This window comes from Ictidomys tridecemlineatus, chromosome 5 (genome assembly GCF_052094955.1).
Source record: "Ictidomys tridecemlineatus isolate mIctTri1 chromosome 5, mIctTri1.hap1, whole genome shotgun sequence".
Lineage (NCBI taxonomy): Eukaryota > Metazoa > Chordata > Mammalia > Rodentia > Sciuridae > Ictidomys > Ictidomys tridecemlineatus.
This window is the reverse complement of record NC_135481.1, coordinates 51,455,377-51,480,267: the sequence shown is the minus strand read 5'-3', so window position 1 is coordinate 51,480,267 and position 24,891 is coordinate 51,455,377. Positions and strand designations below refer to the sequence as shown.

Here is a 24,891-nt window from a genome sequence, read left to right as displayed (position 1 = left end):
TTTCTGTTCCTACATCATTTGCATCTGGGGACACTATACCAGCTCATCCCTCCTTCTTCCCAATCTCTATCCGCTAGTGGTCCTGAGGTCACTACAAATGATACCTTAACCTTTCAACATTTTTGTACTCCACAATCTGCAACCATTATGCAGAAGAGGAGATAAAAGTTCAGAAAATGAAACTTGCTCAAGATGACAGTAGCCACACATGTTGCTATTACATCAAAGGTCAGCATTTTCTGATACACTAAAAATTCAAAATATAACACATTTTACATTAAAAATATGAAATAATGAGGCACACCAAGTTCTTACTATGAAAACATTCAGCAATATGTCTTACTTCAGGAACATTCAGTCCCATCACAAATGATATAAGACCACTCCTCCCCCAGTTTTAGAAAACAAAGTAAAAGACTATTGGCAAAGAGCATTTTTAATCAAAAAGCCTTCTACAATGATTAACAAGCAAATTAAACATTCCTGGGAAGCAAAATAGAAGCTAACCTGGGATAGCATTACCTGGGATCTTAGAGAGAGGTGATAGCCTAGCTGAAGGTTCCTACTCAAGTAGACCCTTTAAAAGTCAGTTCATAACCCAATGGCTTGGAAGGTTAAAATAGGAGAATCCCAAGTTTCAAGCTAGCCTCAGGAACTTAGCGAGGCCCTAAGCAACTCAGGGAGACCAAGTCTTGAAATTAAAATAACAAAAAGAGCTGGGGTTATGGTTTAGTGATAAAGCACCCCTGGATTAAATCCCCAGTACCAAAAATAAAGTCAGTTCATTCTGTTTTATGTAACATTTCAGGGAGTACTGAGGATTGAACACAGGGGCACTCACCATTGAGCCATATCTCTAGCCCTATTTTGTAATTTTACTTAAAGACAGGGTCTCACTGAGTTGTTTAGTGTCTCGCTTTTGCTGAAGCTGACTTTTAACTTGCCATCCTCCTGCCTCAGTCTCCCACTGCTGGGTTATAGGTGTGCAACCCCACACCTGGCTCTTTTTTTTTTTTTTTTTAATGAGGATTGATCCCAGGGGCACTCTACCACTGAGCTACATCCTCAGTCCTTTTTATTTCTTTAAATTGAGACCTTGTCTAAGTTGCTAAAGTTAGCCGGAACTTGGAATCCTCTTGCCTCAGTCTCCCACGAAGCTTGCATTACAGGCATATGCCACCACACCAAGCAACATTTACTATTTCTATTAGAATAGAATGTATATAAAGTATTAATCGCTTAAGGACAATCAAATAGGATATTCTTAGTTCCTAAATACATTAGGAAAATAATCAGATAAGCTTTAGTATGCTAGAAATCCTGATTTAATGAAAGCGAAATGAAAGCCAAAAAAAATGCAAAGAAAGGTTTCAGTATCAGTTTAAACACAGAAAAGGGTGAGTTACTAGAGTTATCTTTTTAAAACGACAAAAAATATACAGAGTAGGTGTTAGTACTGATATTGCATTATCAATTTAGTTTTCAAACCAATATTAGTCAAATTAATATCAAAATAATATTTAAGCATTATATGTATGTTACATATACATATTTGTTCTTTATACTTATACACATAATTAAATAATGTGACAGAAAAACTGGAAAATTATATTTACATTGCAGAGTTCATGTTATTCAAATTTGCAAAATAGTACTCTCGATAACAAATTCTTCAGTTCAGAAGAGGTTGAAAACAGCATAGGAAAAGCTATTAATATATTTATACCACAGAGATTTAATAAAAAAACACAAAGAAGGTAACAATTTCCAGGCTTAGCCTCCTCCAGATACGCACTACAGTAGTGATGCTCAAATTGAATGTACATACTAGAATTTAAGAGATTAGGGGTTTTAAGTCCAACCCTTATCCTTGCTGAATTTTCTTCCATTTCACATCAAAAATATAAAACAATTTTCAGTCTCTAATTTGAATTTCCCAGTAAATACTTTCTCTTATTCATATCCTACAGTTTTGGGAGCTAAATTATCAAGTAAATCTTTCATTCATTCAATATTTATTGGGTGTCTACCTATATACCAAGCACTTTTTCAGAGACTGGGGATACAGAAATAAACAAGTAAAAAATCTCCATCCTCATCAAATTTACATTCTAACTGAGAGACAAACTAATGAAGTACACAGTATTTAAAAGCTCAGAAGAGAAGATATATATTACACCACCACAAATGATAATTTAAGTACAAGATTTCAGGAAAGCTATTTTACAATCAACCAGTTCATAAAATAAAAACTTTGAAAGATAAATAAAACTTATTAAAAAATATAAGTGCCTATTTATATATGATAAATCCAGAAACTGGATGATAGCAGAATAATTGAGACAAAATGACACAGAAGTCAAAGTCTTTTGGACCTGAAGCTAAGCTGATCCTGATATACACCCAAATCATTACTGAAGGACTCAAATTTGAAAGAAAATTAAGAAGAATATTTATGCAGTCTCACCCCCCCCCAAAAAAAACTTAAATGAGAGGGTGAAACAATATAGAAAGAAAATACCTAATAATTCAGGTTAAAAAAATCAGAATATATTTAGGTTACACTTTTTAGCAGTAAGTGATTATTGTAGAAGATTGCCCAAGTTTACAACAATAAAACTAAATTTGAACACAGCCAGTAATCCCAGCAACCTGGAAGGCTGAGACAGGAGGAATGCAAGTTCCAAGAGCTTCTAATTAACTATATAACCAGTTCTAATAGGACTGAGCAATATATTAGGGAATCATTTGAGGAAAATGCTAATTCTGTTTGCTTTTTATAATTTTTTTTTTTGTAGTAGGGATAGAGTAGGGGTGCTCTGTCACTGAGCTTACCTTATCCCCTTCTCAACCCTATTTATTTATTTAGGTACTTGGGACTAAACCGAAAGGAGCTTTATCATGAAGCAACATCCCCAGTCCTTTTTTTTTTTTAGACAGGGTCTTACTTAGTTGCTTAGTGTCTCACTAAGTTGCGTAAGGCTGGCCTTAAACTTGTGATCCTCCTGCCTTGGTAAAGTCATTGGAATTACAGGTGTGCACCACTGCACTGGCTTAGCCCTTTTTATTTTGAAACAGGATCTCACTAAATTGTTCAGGCTGGCCTCAAATTTGCAATCCTCCCACCTCAGCCTCCCAAGTCACTGGGATTACAGGTATGTGCCACCTTGCCCAGTTGCTTATTATGATCTGTGAGGAACACGAGTAGAACAAAACAAACTGTACACAGCTGAACCCAGCCCAAGAAATGTACAAAATACACACATGCATACATTCCAAACATCTTTGTAAAAACACAAATGTCAAGCGCACACACCCTGCCATAATGTTTTCCTGGACAGTTTAAATATATCCAGTAAAGCCAGGCACTGTGGCATATGCCTATAATCCCAGTGACTCAGGAAGTTGAGGCCGGAGAATCACAATTTCCATACCAGACTCAGTAAGATCATGTCTTTAAAAACAAACAAACAAAAAAAAAGGCTAGGGATATAGCTCAATGGCAAAGTGCCTGGGGTTCAATCCCCAGTATCAATAGACAAAAATATAAAAAATAAATGAAAAACGCACGTTCAGCCTGGCACGGTGGCACACACCTTTAATTCCAGTGGCTCAGGAGGCTGAGTCAAGAAGATCGAGAGTTCAAAGGCAGCCTCAGCAAAATCGAGGCGCTGAGCAACTCGACAACACTCTCTCTAAAATTAAAAAAAAAAAAAAATAGGGCTGGGAATGTGGTTCAGTGGTTGAGTGCCCCCAAGTTCAATCCCCAGTACAAAAACAAACAAACAAAAAAGGCACTTCCAAATCTATTTACAACATACTTAGAACAAATAGTATATAACCTGTGACCCACCACTTAGGCAATTTGTACTAAGGCTAAAAATCACTTTTTACTTCTATCATAATTCTCTAGTTCCCTAGATCTTCTCTGTCACTTGTCTTCAGTATCAGCTAGGGAGGGAGGGAGGGGTGGTGGAGAGTAATGAGTCTTAATAACAAGCTACTTGATTATCCTTAAGCAAATGTAAACCCCATCTGGATTTGTTTTGGAGTCTCTGAAATGTGACAGAACCCCAACTCAGTGCATTTTGCTTCTTCTACAATATATCTTAGCAATGATTTCTGTAAGCTAAGTATGTTTACACACACTTTGAACAGGCTATGGTGTCATCTTATAAAAAGGTTTTTGAATTTAGAACCTTCTAAAGCCAATGAACCAGAATCCTGCCTCACTTCCTTGTTACCATAGCAATGAACATCCTATTTACAGAAATAATTTGCCATTTCACTGAAAATTCAAAGCATTCTATAGCTTTGTTTTTATCAGGAATAAGGTAGGAGGGGCAGCAGAACCAATTGTGGAGTGTATTTATAGTGTATTTATAAACATATAAAGAAGTATGCTTCTTGACTCTGAATAACAAGATTTTAAATCATTAGTATATAGGAAAAAATGAAGGGAACCAAGAAGACCAAAAAAAAAAAAAAAAAGTACACTGAACTAACTAACATGTACAGTTCTACTCCACCACAGAACTCAGCATTTTAGATTTTCCAAAGCAAATGGGGGTTTTCAGATTGGTAACAAATATACAAAACACATTAGGAAATCCAAAAAGTTCCTGTGCAATAATCTGGCTGAGAAGGAAAATCCACTGAAGTAATTAGGAACCAACAAAGTAGGTGCTGGACAGATGCTGCTAAAATGTAACAGTTTAAACACAAGAAGCCATATTTATTTAAGTTCTCAGAGATAATATTCACCTCTGCTATACAGTAAATAATTGTGCCCCACCCCTTAATTCTTATGGTGAAACCTAATCCCCAATGTGATAGTATTTGGATACATGACCTCTGGGGTGTGATTAGATGGCTCCAGCATGAATAGACTACTCCTGCCCTTATTAAAAATGCCCAGAGAGCTTCCTTTTTCCACTGAGAAGATGGCCCTCTAAGCACCAGGAAACAGCCTTTATCCATATCTGCTGACACCTCGATCTAGGACCTATCAGTCTCCAGAACTGTGGAAAAGAAATTTGTGTTATTTATAAGTCACCCAGTCTCTGGTATTCCTCAACTGTGTGTGTGTGTGTGTGTGTGTGTGTGTGTGTGTGTCTAAAAACTTACTTTTGTAATAATGGTATTAAATCACTTAACGGCACAGCTGTGGGGCCTCATCTTTTTGTATGTATGTGAAATACTGGGGATTGAACCCAGGGCACCTTACCATGGAGACATATCCCCAGTTTCTTTTTTATTTTTTGAAATAAGGTTTCAGGAAGTTCTCCAGGCTGGCCTCAAACAAACTCGGGATCCTCCTGCCTCAACCTCCTGAGTTGATAGGATTATAGGTAAGCACCACACCAAGGCCAGCCCTCTTCAAGTCTTAAAGTGTTATACAGGAGAGTCAATTTCCAACACGTGAATTTCAGAGGACACATTCAAACCATAGTAAGCACATATTCCTGATAAAAATTCTTAGCAAACTAGGGAAAGAAGGAAACTTACTTCATTTAATAAAGAGAAATCTACCAGAAACTTAGAGAAATGGCAAAAGATCTTAAAATTCTCATACAGAGCCAGAAATAAAACAAAGGTGCCAAAAATCACATTACCAATTTTTAAAAATTAGTCAGAGATAGATCTGTCATTACTTCCACTACATGTTAAATCTAATTGACTATTATTTTGTCTACTAGTAACACTTCAATAAAATTTACAAGATAAAAGATTAACATTTATAAAAGTATTTACCACATGACTTGGCAATTTCACTCCTAGGTATATATACAAAAGAACTCAAATACTTATTACACTAAAATTTATATCAGCACTGTTCAAAATAGTCAAAAGGTGGGAACAATTTAAAACTTCCATCAATAGATAAATGGATAAACAAACTGTGGTATATCCATAAAATGGAAATTATTCAGCCATAAGAAGGAATGAAGTCTTTACTCCCAGCTATTTGGCAGGCTGAGATAGATAGAAAGGTTATTTTAATCCAGAAATTGAGGACCAGTCAGGTAATATAGTCAGACCCCCACTCAAAACAAAAGAGCTGGTGGCGCACAACTGTAATCCCAGTGGCTTGGGAAGCTGAGGCATCGTGAGTTCAAACCCAGACTCAGCAAAAGCAAGACAAAAAGCAACTCAATGAGACCCTGTCTCTCAATAAAATACAAAATAGCGCTAGGGCTGGGGATGTGGCTCAGTGGTTGAGAATCCCTGAGTTCAATCCCCAGTATTCTCCCCCACCAAAGAAGGAATGAAAAATGGATACACATTGTGACATGGATAAACCTTAAAAACATCACATAAAGTGAAAGAAACCATATACAAAAGTTCATATATTGTATAATTCCATTTGTATGAATGTTCAGAAGAGGCAAATCTATAGATAGAAAGTAGGGGCAACCACTCATAGGATGGAGAATAACTGACTACTAATTTTGGAGTGGTTTTCTGAGTTTTGGTGTTTTTTTTTTTCCTGGGGTGGGGGGCAGGGATGAACACATTCTAGAATTAGACAGTGGTGATGGTTGCAAAATTTTGTGAATTCACTAAACATCAATGAACTGTACTCTTTAAAAGGCTGAATATTAGTTGGGCGCAGTTGCACACACCTGTACTCTTGAGCAACTGAGGAGGCTGAGGTAGGAGGATCCCAAGTTCAAAATCAGCCTCAGCCATTCAGCAAGACCCTCTCTCAAAAAAAAAAAAAAAAAAGGCTGTGGAATGTGGCTTAGTGGTTAAGTGCCTCTAGGTTCAATCCCCAGTAACAAATATTAAAAGCAAAAAAAAAAAAAATTAAAAAGATGAATTGCATAGTATGTGATTTATGTTTGCATAAAAAAAAATAAATTGAAGTAATACGATTTATGGCAGGAACAACAAATTCCAAAACATACCTTAAAAGCTATAGTTAGCTGGGCATAGTGGTGCGTATTTATAATTCCAGCAACTTGGGAGGCTGAGGCAAGAGGACAAAAGTTCAAAGCCAGGCCAAACAACCTATCGAGGCCATAATTGAGATCCTGTCTTAAAATACAAAATAAAAAGGGCTGGACATGTGGCTCAGTGGTTAAGCACCCCTGTGTTTAATCCCTGGTACCAGAACAAACCAACCAACCCTGTAGTAATCAATCGACTGTATGGCAGGAGTGCAGAAATAAGTAGTTCTATAATCCAAATGATTAAAGAGACATACAATATAAGTAGGAAAAGGAGAATATTTGAATAAGTTGGAAAAACTGGGTATCTAAGTGAAAAAGTGTATGCATGAATAATAAACATTTTAAGTGTAAGAATGAGTAAAACATAAAATCTAATGCTGTCAAGTATGGGACAGGCATGATGGTGCATGCCTGCAATCCCATAGGCTCAGGAGGCCAAGGCAAGAAGATCCCAAGTTCGGATCCTGTCTCAAAAAGGACTGGGGATATGGCTCAGTGGTAGAGCACCTCTGGATTCCATTCCCAGTACTTTAAAAAAAAAAAAAAAAAGTATGGGAGAATGCTTTTATATCTCAGTGAGAACCCCTTCCTTAAACAATAGACACAAAATACTGTCCTGACTAAACACAAACTCTAAACTTCTATTTGGAAAAAAAGACACCATAAATTTAAAAGAAAAGTGAAAGAATGGGAAACAATATTTGCAATACACAAATGGATTAATATCCATAAATAGTTCATCCGCACCAATAGTAATAGAAGAACAAAATATTTTAGCATAATACTATTGGTATAAACCAAACAAAACTAAAAAGAACATAGGTTGTTTATGAATGCACAGAAAGATGTGCTATTACTAGCAAAGCTGGATATTTGGGGAGGCAAGGTAAGGATATATACACATATATTTGAATATATATAAATACATGCATTTATTTCAACGTCATTTGAACTTCTGGACCATAAACATGTTAATTTTATAATTAAAAAATTAACTTTAAATGAGAACAAAATCTGAGAGGCAAAACTGCATGCAGCTGTGGGAAACTGAAAGATCCCTCAGATCCCTCCACAGCTTTACAGAGAATGGATATAAAATAGGTATTCTAGAAATAGCTATTGATTCATTTTCTACACTAAAAATGATGAACACCTGCTAGGCCCTGGCACTGAGCCACACACTGGGAACCATTTAGAAATGCTGCAACTTGTCTCAAGAATTTTTTTTTTAAAGTCATATGTTCCTATTTTGAGCAGCTATGCAAGGGAGCCAAGCTGTTTCTCTTTTGGCAGGGGGGAGGGGGCAAGGAGGAGGAGGAGGTAAGAGAGTGCATGTGTCAAGCACCTGCCATTTATTTATTTATAAGATGACCAGGTATATTCCTGATAATTATGACCCCCCCCCTTTTTTTGACACTCACTGAAAAGAAAGTAAAGAGCCTTATTCCTAACAAAACTTTATTATTTTTCAGATTCTTTGGCTTCAGATAGTCTGTGGTCTAAAAATCTCTAAATGAAAAAATCCCAAAGCAACCCTTGATCATTTTCTCTACTTTGTATTGTTTGGTTTTGTCAAAAAACGAAACAACATAACATTATTAGTTAACCCAAAAGAAAAAAATAGTGTAGTGAATCAGAGATATTTTTAATTATGATTTAATCCACATTGGTTTCTTTTTACAGTTGACAAGTTCTCATTTTTCAAAGCCATCTGTTATCTGAACAGTACCCCGCTTTTTATATAAGTTTCAACAAGGACTATGACTATGCATTAAAAGCTAAATTTTCTCACTTTAAAAATTTATTTTTTTTAAAAAAACAACATTATGAGAATATAGGAAAAAAAAAAAAGAACATGCTGAAAGTTTGGCCAGAAATTCACCCTTCCATTTCATTTAGGGCATTTCAAAAAAGTGACAGGGATGGAAGCAACTCCTAGTTATTCTACCACTCTGGAGCTGACCATATTATAATCTAGAGCTAAGAAAAAGCTTGTTGAGATTGAGGATTAAGCAGGCAAAATTCTCCACAAACATGCCATCAAGGCCCTTCCTTATTCACATATTTCCTATTTCATATATTTCCTACGAGCAATGCCAAGGCAAGTACAGTTCAGCATCTCAGGAAGAAAATGGCAAGCCTGGCAATCATAGAACCTATGATAATCACAGGCAAGACCAATTTTTTTCACTGAAAGTGACTTGTTAAACATACATTTTAAGGTGATTTAACAGCTGTAGACTTGAAATAATTTTCAGACAGCTATAGATGGTCCTGATGCATATCTCATATAGAAGAAACCTAGCCCTATCCTCTTGGCCCAACCCTTGATAAAGAGAAGCCTGTGCTTACAAGGCAATCACCAGAAATTACAAAGGACTAAAAACAAATCAGCCAGTAGCCCATATAGAGTCTGTCCCTAGATCTCATCACATAAACCAGGGGGACAGACGGAAAGACACACATACTATACCTCTTCAGCACAAAAGATGGTAAAGCAAGAATGGGGGGCTAAATAAAGGAACAACAGAAGCCCATTTTGTATATAAATAACATTAAGCAATTGCATATTTCTGTATACTAAAATTTTAGATATATTATCTTGAAGCTGGGCACTTTGGCACCATCCTATAATCCCAGCGACTTAGGAGGCTGAGGCAAGAGGTTTGTAAGTTCAATGCCAACCTGGGCAACTTATCAAGACCCTACCTCAAAATAGAAAAAAAAGGGGCTGGGGATATAACTCAGTGGTAGAACAATTGAATATCATGGGCAAGGTCTCTGGTTTAATTCACAGTAAAACAAAATAAAAAAATATTACCGTCTTCACAACTTTGAACCAGGAGGTTCATCTAGACATCTACCTTAATTTACATGTCCAGTGTCAAAAGGAACTTGATCAAATATTTATTCCTTTGTAACAACTATCACTGTCTTGAACCATACACACACAAAAACCTAAAAATTGTCTGTGTGTGTGTATACACACACACACACACACACACACACACACACACACTCCTGTCTATGTACGGGGGCATGGGTGGGGAGAAAGGGCTAGGGGTATAGCTCAGTGGTCAAGTGCACAGCTAGAATGTGCTAGCCCCTGGGTTCAATCTTCAGCAGCAACAGCATTTCTCAAAAGAAGAATCCAGGAATTTCTTAATTGCCTATAGGACCTATATTCACACCCACCTTTCTGAAGGATGGCAGGCATTTTTTTGTTTTGTTTTGTTTTAACTTAAGCTACTGCCTCATATTCTATGACCTTTCTTCAGTAAGCTTATAGGTAACCATCAGAAAACAAGAAAGCAGAATTTAGTAGACTATAATACTGTGAAATTAAAGGTAATGAGGGTCTAACCAACCCAATCACATCAAATCCCATGAGCGAATCACAAGACATACTAAATAAAAGAGTAATAAATGCCTACTTCAGAGTAGATGAAACTACCAGGTTACCAGACCCAGTTACTGATGGATAACTGGAATTGCTAAACAATCTAGGACAATGAGTAGGTATTATTAAAACTGACCTGTTTTATGTGTTTCCTTTGTCCCCTCACATTCATAAAAACAAAACAAAAATAAATAGGTCATTTGGTTCAAAATCTGTGGATGGTTACTTGTTTCTTTAGGAATGAAAACTATCCCATCCATAGATGTCTTTCTTTCTTTCTTAAGGAATGAAAACTATTCTAGAATATGTAAAACCTATTTCTGTCTAAATCTATATGATCTGCAAACCAACACAAGATTTGTTAGGCCTATTTTGAAACCACTTAAATTGTTAATGTTATTCACTTACTTTTATCAAGAATTCTATTCCAGGCTTATGGGTTAAGATGGTCTGTATTGATCTTTCCCCTAAGACCATAGGAAAAACTTTTTAAATTTAAGGCATAAACCCACAGATCCAGGTGTGATGTACACCTGTAATCCCAGTGATTCAGGAGGTTGAGGGCAGATGATGGCACATTTGAGTCTAGATTTAATGAAACCCTGTCTCAAAATTAAAAAAAAGGGATGGGGCTGTAGCTCAGTGGCAAAGTACCCACCCGCCAGCCCAAAAAAAAGCAAAGCTGGAGATTACCAGCCAAAAACTTTTTGAAGCAGGAAAAATAACTGAATAAAGAACTCAAGAGACCCAAGAATACAGAATTTTAAAGCAACCATCAGGAACATTCCACCAAATTTAAGCAGCAGGGATAAAATGAGAAGGAGTAACATTTTTCTGACATGCAAACCACAATTCTCAGATCCTCTCTCTTGCTCTTCTCTCAGTTGCCATGCAGGCAACTGCTCTTCTCTCATAATTGCAAAAAGCTTTAAGTTCTCTCCAAAGAGCAATAAAACACAGAGTTATCCAAGCTAAGGATCAATAGGTAAAGTGAAGGCAGTTGATGGTGTTGGGAACTCAGAAAATAACTTGACATACCAAGTACTTTACACTGAAAAAATAAATCAATCTCCAACCACAGTCTCTCGCCACACCCTGTCCTCCCAAAGTGTAAGGACTTTCTTTGAAGTTCCTTATCCTACTGAAGTTCTTCTGAAAGAAATGAAATCGTCATGAACCCTACCACCACCACCTATAATCTCATCAAAACAGGAAAGACTTTTTAGACAATTCAAATAACACCATACCCAGAGCCTAAATTTTTCCCAGAATATTGTCTGTTCTTTGCCCACATATCTCCCCTAAAAATTATTTACTCTTGGGGCTGGAGTTGTGGTTCAGTGGTAAAGTGCTTGCCTAGCAAGCGTGAGGCCCTGGGTTCAATCCTCAGCTCCACATTAAATAAATAAATAAATAAATAAATAAATAAATAAATAATCATTTCTTTAAAAATGATTAACTTTTCCTCTACATTTGCCTACATTCCTGCCTCTTTTCCCACTATTTTATGATATTGCATATAAACTTTGCAATATCATCGAGTTCTTGGATACTCACTTTTCATTCTTCTCTAGTAAAACACAAAGTTTATTGATGCATTTTGGACTGGGATTTGGTATGCATAAGTTTTTTATTTGTCTGTTTTGGTACTGGGGATTAAGCCCAGGGGTGCTCTACCACAAAGGTCTACCCAGTTCTTTTTATTTTTTATTTTGAGACAGGGTCGAAATTAAATTGTAGAACCTGGCCTCAAACTTGCTATCCTCCTAGCTCATCCTCCTGAGTAGCTGGTATTACAGGCATGTGCCACTGCTCTCAGGTATAAACTAGTAAATGTTTACTGGATGAGGTGCAAGGAGGAAGCAGAGAATAAGGGTGATGATTTGTAGTATTTGCTGATTCATGCGGTATAAATATCTTAATGTCACTGAACACACAGTTCAGAAGAGATGCATAGTGACACATTACATAGTATTTCACATTATAGACACAACAGATATAAATAACCCCAAGAACATCCACAAAAACCAAATAATTTATAGTTTTGTTTTGTTTTGGTTTTCGGTACCAAGAATAGAACCCAGGGGTGTTCTAAACCACATCACCAGCCCTTTTTAAATATTGTATTTAAAGACAGGGGCTTGCTGAGTTGCTAAATGCCTTGCTTAAGTTGCTGAGACTGGCTTTGAACTCACGATCCTCCTGCCTCAGTCTCCTGAGCCGCTGAACAGGCGTATACCACTGCGCCTGGCATCATTTATAGTTTATGTAATTTTTAATAATTGTCACATTTAGCAACTGGCTAGCATATTTTCTGAAAATTTAAACATTTCTGACAAGTTAATATGAGGTAGCTCTAACACACCACTGACCTTAGCCCCATCTACCAACACCCAAAAGGTTGAAAGTCAGCCTTCACTTTCAGGCAAGAGAAATTGAAGAGAATTCTCTAGGGAAAATGAGCCGTCATTAGTATAAGAAAAAAAATGTAAGGACACTGAAATTTTCTCAAACTAAATTTTCTCAGCCAGATAGATCATCCAACAGTGAAACTTAGTTAATATGACTTACTTGCATAATCAGAGCTTCCAATCAAATTTCCAGAGCCATACTCTTTAATATGAATAAACTGTCAAGAGGTGTTAGACACCTCTAGCACAAAAGACAGATAAAAACAAAAGTTGGAAGAAAGACCAGAGTCAGTTCTATAAGCATGTGATCTGGGAAATCCTACAATTACCTTGACTTAGAAGAGCCTCATCTTTGATTTAATGATCTGCTGTTGCTGACCTCCAATTCTTTAATAAATATTGATCTAGGGACTCCATGTTTTCATTCTGTTGTAGGCCCTGCAAATTATGTAGACAATTATTGTTAAGGACCATGCGGGCACAAGAAAACTCTGGGTAAAACCAGATTACCAATATTCTCAGAAGCATAATACAAACAGGAACATGTGCTACCAAAAAGAAAAGAATAAAAGGAGCCTGAAAGTGAGAATCAGCCCAAGCTTGCTTTCTTGGTGATTAAAAACCTGGCAGAAATTAAGGTTCTGATGATGTTCTTCATAGAAATAGAAAAAGCAGTCAAGAAATTCATTTGGAAAAATAAGAGGCCCAAAGCCAAAGCAATCCTCAGCAAGAAATGTGAAACAGGAGGCATCACAATACCAGACCTTAAATTATACAGTAACAAAAACGACATGGTATTAGTGCCAAAAGAGACATGAAGACCAATGGAATAGAATAGAAGACACACAGGCAAACACACATAAACACAGTCATCTCATACACAGGACCATAAACATATACTGGAGAGAAGACAGTCTCTTCAATAAATGGTGCTGGGAAAACTGGAAATCTATATTTAATAAAATGAAATTAGACTCCTGTCTCTTACCCTGCACAAAACTCAAGGACTTAGGCATTCGACCAGGGACCCTGTGCCTACCTGAAGAAAAAGTAGGCCCAACTCTCCAACATGTCAGCTTAGGAACCAAATTCTTCAACAAGACTTTATCCTAAAGCACACAAGAAGTAAAATCAAAAATCAACAAATGGAATAGTATCAAACTAAAAAGCTTCTTCACAGCAAAGGAAACAATCAAGAACATGAAGAGAGCGCCTACAGAATGGGAGAAAAATCTTTGCCACATGCACCTCGGACATAACATTAATCTCCATGATATATAAAAAACTCAAAAAACATAACACCAAATAAACGAACAGACTTCACAGGAGATATACAAATGGTCAACAAATATATGAAAAAATGTTCAATATCACTAGCAATTAAAGGAACCAAATTAAAACTACATTGACATTTCATCTCATTCCAGTTAGAATGGCAATTATCAAGAACATAAGCAACAATAAATGTTGGCAAGGATGTGGGGGAAAAGGTACACTCATACACTGCTCATGGGTATGCAAATAGGTATGACCACTCTGGAAAGCAGTATGGAGATTCCTCAGAAAACTTGGAATAGAACCACCATTCGATCCCAGTTACCTTACTCCTTGGCATATACCCAAAATACTTAAAATCAGAATACTACAGTGAGGCAGCCACATCAATGTTGACAACAGCTCAATTCACAATAGCTAAACTATGGAACCATCCTAGATGCCCTTCAATAGATGAATGAATAAAGAAAATGAATATATTCAACCATGAAGAAGAATGAAATTATGGCATTTGCTGGTAAATGGATGGAACTGGAGACTATCATGCTAAGTGAAATAAGCCAATCCCAAAACCCCAAAGGCCAAACATTCTCTCTAATATGCAGATGATGACTCAAATAGGGAAACAAAGGGTGGAGTAGCAGTGGGGGTGGGACATGTAAAGGTTCACCAGATTTGGGTGGGGGGGGGGAGAGGGAATGAGATGGAAATGGAAAAGACAGAATAAATTGTACAAAACTAACATTTCTATGTTCATATACGAATATACGACCAGTGTAACTCCACATCATGAACAATAAAAAGAAATGGGAAGTTATACTTCATGTATGTATGTGACAATACAGTCTACTGTCATGTTTAACTAAAAAGAACCATCAAAAACTTGACAGAAGAAATAAAATTCTTGAGTGCAATGGCTACATAAAAGGCTGACAGGAGGACAGCTTAAACTTAAAAGTTTGAGACTAGCCCTTCCTCCTTACTCCCCCCCAAAAAGGAAAAAAGAAATGAAAAACTCAATAAGAAAGGACAAAAACACTGGAAGTTCAGAAAATCCAATATCTGAGTAACAGTCAAAAAAAAAAAAACCAGATAAAAAAGTCATCTACAAATTAAAAAAATAATTCCCAAATTGACAAAAGTTCATCATTAACCAATGATAACAATGAATAAAAATGCTCATTTTATTCCGAATCAATTGCCTCATCTACATTAAGGCACATTATTTAAAGTTTCAAGCATTCAAGGACAAAGAATAGAACTTATCACAAAGAAATCAGGAATTCAAATGGCTTTGGGCTTCTACAGCAATTCAGAAAGCAAAAGTAACAGAAAATAATGAAGCTATAATTCTATACCCAGCCAAACAATCAATAAAGGATAGAATAAAACATCTTAAGACATTCTAAGTTTGGAAAAGTTAAACATCCCACCTCAAATGTATTTCTTTAGCATATTTAGAAATGGTTATTCAGAAAAATTTCAGACCTCTGCATACACAGAATTGGCTATGAAAAGTTTTCCTTTTGTAAAAGAAATGTACAAAAGGGCTGAGGATATGGTTCAGAGGCAGAGCACTTGCCTGGCATGTGAGATCCTGAGTTTTGATTCCAGTACCACAACACAACACACACAAAATTATTTTTATCTTAAAAGAAAAAAGAAATTTACATCTATCTACACTAGCAAACAGTGGATGCCAGCAGACTTCCCTGGTACTCACTTCCTGGCACTTTCTGCCTAGAAAAGATAACACTGATACCTGGTATAGACAGATTACCAGAGATTCCAGTTACCTAGCATTTCATTTGCAAAGAAGACAACCTTTCCTTGCTGTGCAAACCCTCCCTTCTCAACCTTCCATAGCCTGCTCCATATCCCTTCCCCTTGGAAGCCCAAGCCTCCATCCCTTTTAAGACATCTTGTCCCTCTTTGAACATGCAGGATTCCTGTGCTTAGGCATGTAATAAAATTTGTATGTTCTATTTCTTATTATCTATCTATTGTCATTTATTTCATAGACTAAATTGATCAAACTGCAACCAACCATCATAATAAGTTCACATCTTACTCAAATGCAAAGCCCAAAGGCAGAACCAGGAGATAAAAAGAGTGAAGAAAATTTTATGACCAGTAACAAGTAAGAAGAAGACTGAAGTTATTTGCAAACCAATGCTCTCCCCTAAACAAAGGAAGTTGGTGAGATCCTTCTGCCTCAGCATCCTGAGTAACTAGATTACAAGTGTGCACAGGCAAGTACCACCAAGTCTGGTTTATTCTTCACTTTTTGTTTGACAATAAACGTACTGTTTGTATAATTAAAACGTAATTATCTTATTACATTTGACAATCAGATCATCTGTGACTTCAACTACTTTTGTAGATGTTCCTATGTCATATGATAATCTGGCCCACTTTAGGAAGCAGGGTTACTTCACCTCAGTTTACCCCTAAGGTATGCCCTCAGGTGACTCCTCATTTCACATTCCCTCTGCAAATCAACATTCTTTCAAAGAAGTGTCAAGAAACTATTTCACTGAACACTGTGAGAAGCTAGCAAGGTAGCACAGGCCTATAATTCCAGCTACTTTGGAGGCTGAGGGAAGAGGATTCCACATTCAAAGCCAGCCCCAGCAACCCAGAACCCTGTTGCAAAATAAAAGGGCCTGGGGGTGTAACTCAGTGGTAGAGCACCCCAGTTTAATCTCTAGTACTCCCCCAAACAAAACAAAAACAATTACATTGAGAAACTGAAATGATAAATCCCTCTAAAATGTGCCCTAAGAGGGGCTGTGGCTGTGGCTCAGTAGTAGCGCACTTGCCTGGTATGTGTGAGGCACTGGGTTTGATTCTCAGCACCACATATTAAAAAAATAAAGATCTATCAGCAACTAAAAAATATATTTTAAAAATGTGCCCTAAGATGGCAACAAGCTGAATTTCTGTGATACTTCTATTATGCCCCACACTAAAGTTTTAAGTATGTAAAATAAACATATATTGCAATGTGCAAGATACTGTTATCTGAAAATTGTTTTTAGTTTATATATAACCGTAAGTTTGATTCTTACCCAGCTAGAAAAGTTATCATAGTCAGAGTTTACACAGTTCAGACAGTAAATGCTGTCACATCTGTTCACCTCCAAATTAGATGATGATGACAGTGATGGACATCATAAGAGGCTTTAGAAGGAATTTGCTTAGCAAAATTGAGCCAATCTGCACAGACTATAGTCCAGCCAAGGCACATATTTTCACTTATTCCCTTTAGAGTGATTTGATTTGTTTGAATTTGGTATAGAATCATTCCAGGATTTAAAAAAACTAAGCAAGATTTTACAGCTTGTTATGATGGCATTTTAGGCAGCCATGGAGAAACCCTAATCTAAAAAAAGATTCTTTTTTGTGCTTTAAAATTGAGGTAAGATAGACCTGAAGGCAGAGTCTGTCTACCTTTCTCAACTTCATTTTGCCTAACAACAAAAATTATGTGGTGTTTGGTAGCATGATCTACAAGCTTAGGAAAACTCCTCCTATTCTAACACCAAAAAATACTCCCGTGGCATTAAATACTTAAAATTCTTCTCTCAGACTAACATCAGAAACAAGCTGCTACCAGAATTCTTCTCAAATTGAATTTTATCAATTTATACAAAGAACATATTACTAGATTAGTAGCTGATGCCAACAATCTTATCACAGCTTCATGTTCACAATGCAATGCTTTAGGTAAATAATTTCAATTTCTTCCCACTATTAGAAGACATTAGGGAAGTTCAACTGGTTTCTTGCCATCTCCTTTCATTCTCATCTCACTCTCCCCTACCCCGCCCCCCAATCAAACAAAAGTTTGAGGGTTTTTGTTTTGTTTCTTGAAACAGCTTACTTTTTCCATCCTGAGTTTTCCCAAACTATTTTAGGGTTCTAACAATTCTGCCAGTGACTAAGTCTCCTCCTGGGAATAGCTGCCTCATTATCACTATTAAAAACAGTCACTTTTAACACTGAGCTGATAAGGATCTGGAAACTCATTGTAACTTTGGAAATGCAAATCCCACCCTATCCAAACTAAAGATAAATGTATTACAAATGGAATAACAGGCTCACCACAGGACAGAACTCCAGCAGGCTCCAGAAGTCTTTTATGTTTCTATTGAGTCATTGAGGTTTTTTGTTCATTCCTAATTCTATTTCCTTCCTTATGTCCAGTTATTACATAAATTACTAAGTGCAAACTAAGCAAAAAAAAAAAAAAGAAAAAATGTGTGCATGCGTGTGTTCTCATTCTCTCTCTCTCTCTCTCTCTCTCTCTCTCTCTCTCTCTCTCTCTCTCTCTCTCTCTCTCCTCTCTTCTCAGCAACAAGTGCCCTAATATTTTTAAGGTAATGCAACTTTCCAACTGATCTTTTATTTCAGAAATATTTTGTGCAGTACATGTATTATATGGATAACTTTTGTTCTTGGCAAGCTAGTCCTCCTGTTTGGAAAATCAACAGCAGATAACCTCAAAGAAGAGGTCTTTTCTACATCCCTCAAATGGAACAACTGCTCACAAACTTAGTTCTTGCAAAAAGTATGATCAAAAGAGATGATCAAATTTATTTTTACCCATTACCATTTTGTTTCAGCTCAGCATTAGAGGAATGTGACATAGTCATAAATCTGTAGTTCTGAAAACCCATGCTATCGCTAGAACCCATGATATCCCTAGAGACAACTCCTCCATTCACACACTGCAATAGTTGTGTCAGAAGTTTTTTTTCCCCATTAACTAGAACCAACCTGGGCCATTTAACCATTTCTGTGTCATAAACTCCTTAGTAATACATGAAAGTTCTCAGAATATTTCAAAGCAAGTCAAGCACATTAGGTCATGCTATCTGTATAGTCCCACCTACCAGGGAAGCTAAATTGAGAAAATAATTTGAGCCCAGGGCTTTGAAACCAGCTTGAGCAACATAGGGAGATCCCATCTCAAAATTCTATAAGAAAATTTATTTAAGAATATTTGCAGGGAAATGTGTGTACACATGTTCACACACACAGAGATCCAATTACGCACTAGGTATAGTAGCACACACCTGTACTCCCAGCCACTCCAGAGATTGAGGCAGGAGGATCAAGAGTTCAAAACCAGTCTCAGCAACTTAGTGAGACCCTAGGCAACTTTATGAGACCCTGCTTCAACCCCAACACACACACACACACACAAACACACACACAAATGGGCTGGGGATGTGGTTCAGTGGTTAAGCATACCTGGGCTCAATCCAGGTATAAAAATTTTAAAATCCAATTATACTGAAATACATTTAAAATATTTCCCCAGCATGCTGGCCATATCTGTGATCCCAGCCACTTGTAGGATTAGAGGCAGGAGAATCACAAATTTGAGGCCTCAGCAATTTAGCAAAGACCCTGTCTTAAAAAATAAAAAAGGACTAAGGATGTGATTCAGTGGTAAAGCCCTCCTCAGTTAAATTCCCAGTACCAAAAAATAAAATTTTAAAAATAAAAAATTTTCCAAAATTCCTTTTTTCCCCCTCACTTTTTTTTGGGGGGTACGTGTACATGCGCACTACTAGGGATTGAACCCAGGGTGCTCTACCACTGAGCTATATCCCCAGTCCTTTTCCTTTTTTGAGACAAGGTCTCACTAAATTGCTAAAGGTCTAAATTGCTAAGGCTGGCCTGAAATCTGTCATCCCCTGCCTAGGGAGTTGCTAAGATTATATACGGTGAGCCAAGCTTAATCTCTCACCTGCCCCCAAAAGATTAAAGAACAAGGAGGAACTGATGATTCTGCTTAAGTATCTTCTCTCCAAATCTGAATATTGTTTATAGGAAACCAAAAACATAATCCTCAAATCAGGTAATACTTAGCACATATGACACAATGTAAAAGAATATTATTCAAGCTAAGAAAATATAGTTTCAGTTTGCACCTCTATTTCATCATGTATAAAATGAAAATAATTAATCCAAATATGAAAGAACCTTTAAAAACCCATTCATGCTGAGCATGGCAGCACACGTCTGTAATCCCAGCAATGCCAGACACTAAGGCAAGTTAGAACCCAGAGATGTAGTAAAATCTTTTTTTTTTTCAAATAAAAAATAAAAAGGAATGGGGATGTGACTCAGTGGTTAAGCACCCCTGGGTTCAATCAAAGTACCCATCAAAAAAAATTTTTTTTACTAATTTACTACATCATTACTGTTAAGTTTAAAGGCAAGAATTCCATCAGAAATCAAAGGTGAGTCATTCTTTTTCCTTGATGTACTGTATCAGATTCTGTCTTACTTTACACATTCAATATTTTATGACATCCAGTGGATCTCCCAAAGGACAAATTGACCCTAGAAATATGCCATTTCAAGTAGAAGATGATATGCATAGAACAAAAAGAACTGGTTTCGGAATCTCTATAAAGAAGATAAGTGCCTGTTATTCTAGGAAAAATGCATGTTTCTCTTATATTCCATCTTTGAATTAGTAAAATGGGAATAAATGCTAACAGCCATAAAATTGCCATCAAGGTTATTAAGTATCAGTCCCCTTCTATTAAAGAGGTCAGTGGGAAATATCTAAATCAGAGGCATCTTCCTAAAGCTCTGATTTCCTATATTACGGGTATTTTCTTTTTCCTCATATATGACTTGATGAAGTTATTTAAAATTAGAATAATGTATGGCACAAAATCTTCCCTCACGTAAAGATAGAATCTCTCAGCAATTTAAAATTAAGTCACTCAAACAACCAGCCATTATTTTTTCCCCACAGACACTCCTCATCTAAAAAGAACTACCCACTTGAGATGTGCACTGAAAGCAGAAAGGGATAAACCAAATTTATAACAAAACCAAATTTCTAAACTAGATAAAAGTAAATAAACATTTGAAAGACAAGACACAAAATTATTTAAGTGCTTAAGTATTTAAACATACAAGTTTTAAAAACTACCAACAGAGAAAAGCCACTCAGCTCATTTTACTTTGCTTGCGTCCTCAAAAAGAATTCCAAGTGTACAAGTTATAATGCCAAATATGTCAACATGTTTTAGTAGACTAGGAACAATACACAGAAAATACAGTAGGTAGTCCAGGGGAAAAAAAAGGCTGGAAATACAAAGCAACTTTGCTCAACACCAAGGAAGGAAAAAGAGTCCATTATCTGTCATGCCTTTCTGTGGTACCCTTTTATTTGTAGCCATAACTTCAAGTAGTTTAAAAGACAATGGTCATGTTATTACTGGTACCTTAATGCTGTGCCAAAGCACATATTTGTAGCAATTCAGAACAATCAGTCTTACTTTCATGAGAGCAAAGGTTGCAGCCAAATGAAATAGGTGGTTACCATATTAAATAATCTTGAAATTAGCTAATGGGATATAGGAAAAAAATTATCCTAATACCAATGCTAAACTTCCTTCCTACTTTATACAATAAAAAATTTCACTATTTGAAAGCAGTACTGGAGAAAGACTTCCTTTTATAAAGGCCTAAATATGGGCTGTTTTTAAGCACCAAGATTTCAAAGACCATACAGCATATCCTTGTAAACTTAAAATATAGACTCTGGGCTGGGGTTGTAGCTCAGTGGTAGAGCACCTGCCTAGCATGTGTGAGGCACTGGGTTCAACCTCAGCACCACATAAAAATGAACAAGTAAAATAAAGGAATTCTGTCCATTTGCAACTACAAAAAATATAATATAGGCCCTGGATGCTATATTTAATATCATACCTTTCCAAAGGATGCTGTATAAAAACAACTATAATGAAAAATATATAGGTACTACAACTCTAGAGAAAACTATGTGCTTCACAAACATTTAATATAAGTGGAGATTGATTGAAGGCAACAAGTAGCAACATAAAGATTAATGCCTGGTTTGTTGTATATATTCTACTACTTTTATTCTTCAAGAAAAAAATTATTCTCCCATATGTTTTTTTCCTGACTCTTATTTTCCTAATCATAATGAAATCCAAAATATAATTTTTGGAAGTTTAGTGTTCACATAACTCAATTTCTTGGCTTACTTTCAACAGAATATGAGGCTCAAATTGTTTTTAAATGATTAGGAAAAGAGGAGAATTATGTATATACTATGTATATATACCACATATATTTAAGTAGGTCTTTTGGCTAGAATGTAAAATTTGTCTGATAAAACACCAAGCTACTGTACTACTAGGCCAGTTTGTCATTGAGACCTGTCAATATTTTATTCAATGTATTCAATCAAAATTAATCACTTTGTTAATGCTTTATTGATTGGCTTCAATGCAAAAATTAAACAAATAATGGACAACATCTTCAACAATGATATGCAAGCAAATCCATATAGCCTTATATATATATGTTTAAAATACAAATATATAAAATACAGATGGGCAAAATGGTGCATGCCTATAAGCCTAGGGATTCAGGATGCTGCGGCAGGAAGATCCAGTTTAAGACATGTCTGAGCAATCTAGCAAAACCCTGTCTCAAAATAAAAAAGTCCTGGGGATAAAGCCAGGCCCTTTTACAACATAATTGTAATCTCAGTGACTTGGGAGGTTGAGGCAGGAAGATCCCAAATTCAAGGCCAGCCTCAGCAATTTACCAAGGTCCTAAGCAACTTAGTGAGACCCTGTGTTTTAATCAGCTTTTTCGATACTGTGACTAAAGGACCTGACCAGAACAATTTTAAAGGAAGTAAATTTTATTGTACTGCTCAAGGTTTCAGAGATCTTAATCCACAGAAGGCTGGCTCCATTTATCAGGGCTGGAGATGAAGCTGAACATCATGGCAGAGTGTGTAGCAGAGGAAGCAGCTAGCATTATGGTGATCAAGAAGCAGAGAGAGGGACTCCATTTGCCAGATACAAATGTACACACCAAAGTCAGGCCCTAATTCCATCTCCTCCAGCCACACCCTACATTTCAGTTACCACTCAGTTAATCCTTATCAGGGGAATTAAACAATGATTGGGTTAAGACTCTTTATAACTCAATCATTTCTCCTCTGAATCTTCTTATATTGTCTCACACATGAGTTTTTGGGGGATATCTCACATCCAAACCATAACACCCAGTCTCTAAATTTAAAAAATGAAAACAAAAATAAAGGGCTGCGATATCAATGTTTACAGCAGCACAATTCACAATAGCCAAGCTATGGAACCAACCTAGGTGCCCTTCAAAGGATGAATGGATAAATAAAGAATACTACTCAGCCTTAAAGAAGAATGAACTTATGGCATTTGTTGGTAAATGGATGGAGCTGGAGACCATCATGCTAAGCGAAATAAGCCAATCCCCAAAAACGGAAGGCCAAATGTTTTCTCTGATATGTGGTTGCTAATTCACAGTGGGGCGGGGAGAGCTAGTGAAGAATATAAGTATTCTGGATTAGAGTGAAATGAGAGGAGAGGAGGGGGTACAGGGGTAGGAAAGACAGTAGAATGAAGTGGTCATCATAACCTTATTTGCATATATGATTACACATCCGGTATAATTCTGCATCATGAACAATCAGAAGAATGAGAAGTTATACTCCATTTATGTATGAACTGTCAAAATGCATTCTACTGCCTTGTATAACTGTTTAGAATTTTAAAATTTTAAAAATAAAGGGCTAGGGATATAGCTCAGTGGTTGAATGCACAGTGTTCAACCCTAGTACCACAAGGCGATTGCTAATTCAAACTAAATTGATAACAGAGTTAAAGAGGAGTGTCTTCTCAGACCAGTTTTTCCAAAGAACCAGTTCCTGCCTAGTCAGAATCTCTTGCCCTAATTTACTCTAACAGCAACTGATTATGATAATTCCTGCCAAAAATACAAAGTAGGTAAAAAAAAAAAAAAGTTATTTTTTGGTGTTGGAGACTGAACCCAAGCTACTTCAGTCCCACTTTTTTTGGAGGGTGGGGGGGTTACAGGGAATTGAACTCAGGGGCACTTTACCACTGAGCCACATCCCTAGATTTTTTTATTTTGAGACAGAGTTTCACTAAGTTATTTAGAGCCCTGCTAAACTGTTAAGGCTAGATTTTAACTTTTGATCCTCATGTCTCAGTCTCCCAATCTCTGGGATTACAGGCATGCACCACCACACATGGCTCTAGCCTCATATTTTTATTACATCTTTTAAAAAAATATTTTGAAAAACCAACCTAAGACCTCAAAACCTAGAAAGATGATGTTAATAAAAACAGACTGGCCCCTATGTACAGTGACTTTAGGCAAGAATCACTTATTTGTGATTGATACCATGCTTTTAATCTTACTAGGCAAGAATGAGGCAAGAAGTTTAACACTTGCAAAACTACAAAACAGATACATCTCACTTCCCCAAAAAATGGTATTACAAAAAATCTGCCCAAAGCAAATGTTTACATATTGTTTACTTTTGTTTCTCTCTAAAAAACAAACTACATAATCCTTTTTTGGGGCGTGGCAGGAGGGATATGCTCATATATGATAAAGAAAAGCATATGTAGTACATTACAACAAACCTTTTCTAAATTGTTGTTTTTTTTTTGAGAGAGAGAGAATTTTAGAGAGAATTTTTTAATACTTATTTTTGTTTTGTTTTCGGCGGACACAACATCTTTGTATGTGGTGCTGAGGATCGAACCCAGGCTGCACACATGCCAGGCGAGCGCGCTACCACTTGAGCCACATCCCCAGCCCCCTTTTCTAAATTGTGTGTGTGTGTGTGTATTTTAAAGAGGGAACAATAATTTTAATAAAGAAAATGTAAATAAAAAATTCAATATTTATTTATTTAGAATCTACCTAAAGATCAAAATTACCAAGCACAATGGTACACTCCTATAATCCCAGCTAATGGCAA

At 36.4% G+C, this 24,891-nt stretch overlaps 2 protein-coding genes across 3 annotated transcripts in view; one reads left to right on the top strand and one right to left on the bottom strand.

Annotated features, from left to right (window-relative positions):
* Positions 1 to 16,307, top strand: part of Atg14 (autophagy related 14) — an 80,408-nt gene extending 64,101 nt beyond the window's left edge. The window contains exon 10 of the mRNA XM_078049938.1: positions 16,064 to 16,307. Coding sequence (XP_077906064.1) covers positions 16,064 to 16,073 — 10 coding nt within the window. The 3' untranslated portion in view covers positions 16,074 to 16,307. The remainder of the gene's footprint in view (positions 1 to 16,063) is intronic.
* The window catches only part of Fbxo34 (F-box protein 34), a 72,412-nt gene that overhangs the window by 18,429 nt on the left and 29,092 nt on the right, over positions 1 to 24,891 (bottom strand). The gene's annotated exons all lie outside the window — the stretch shown is intronic.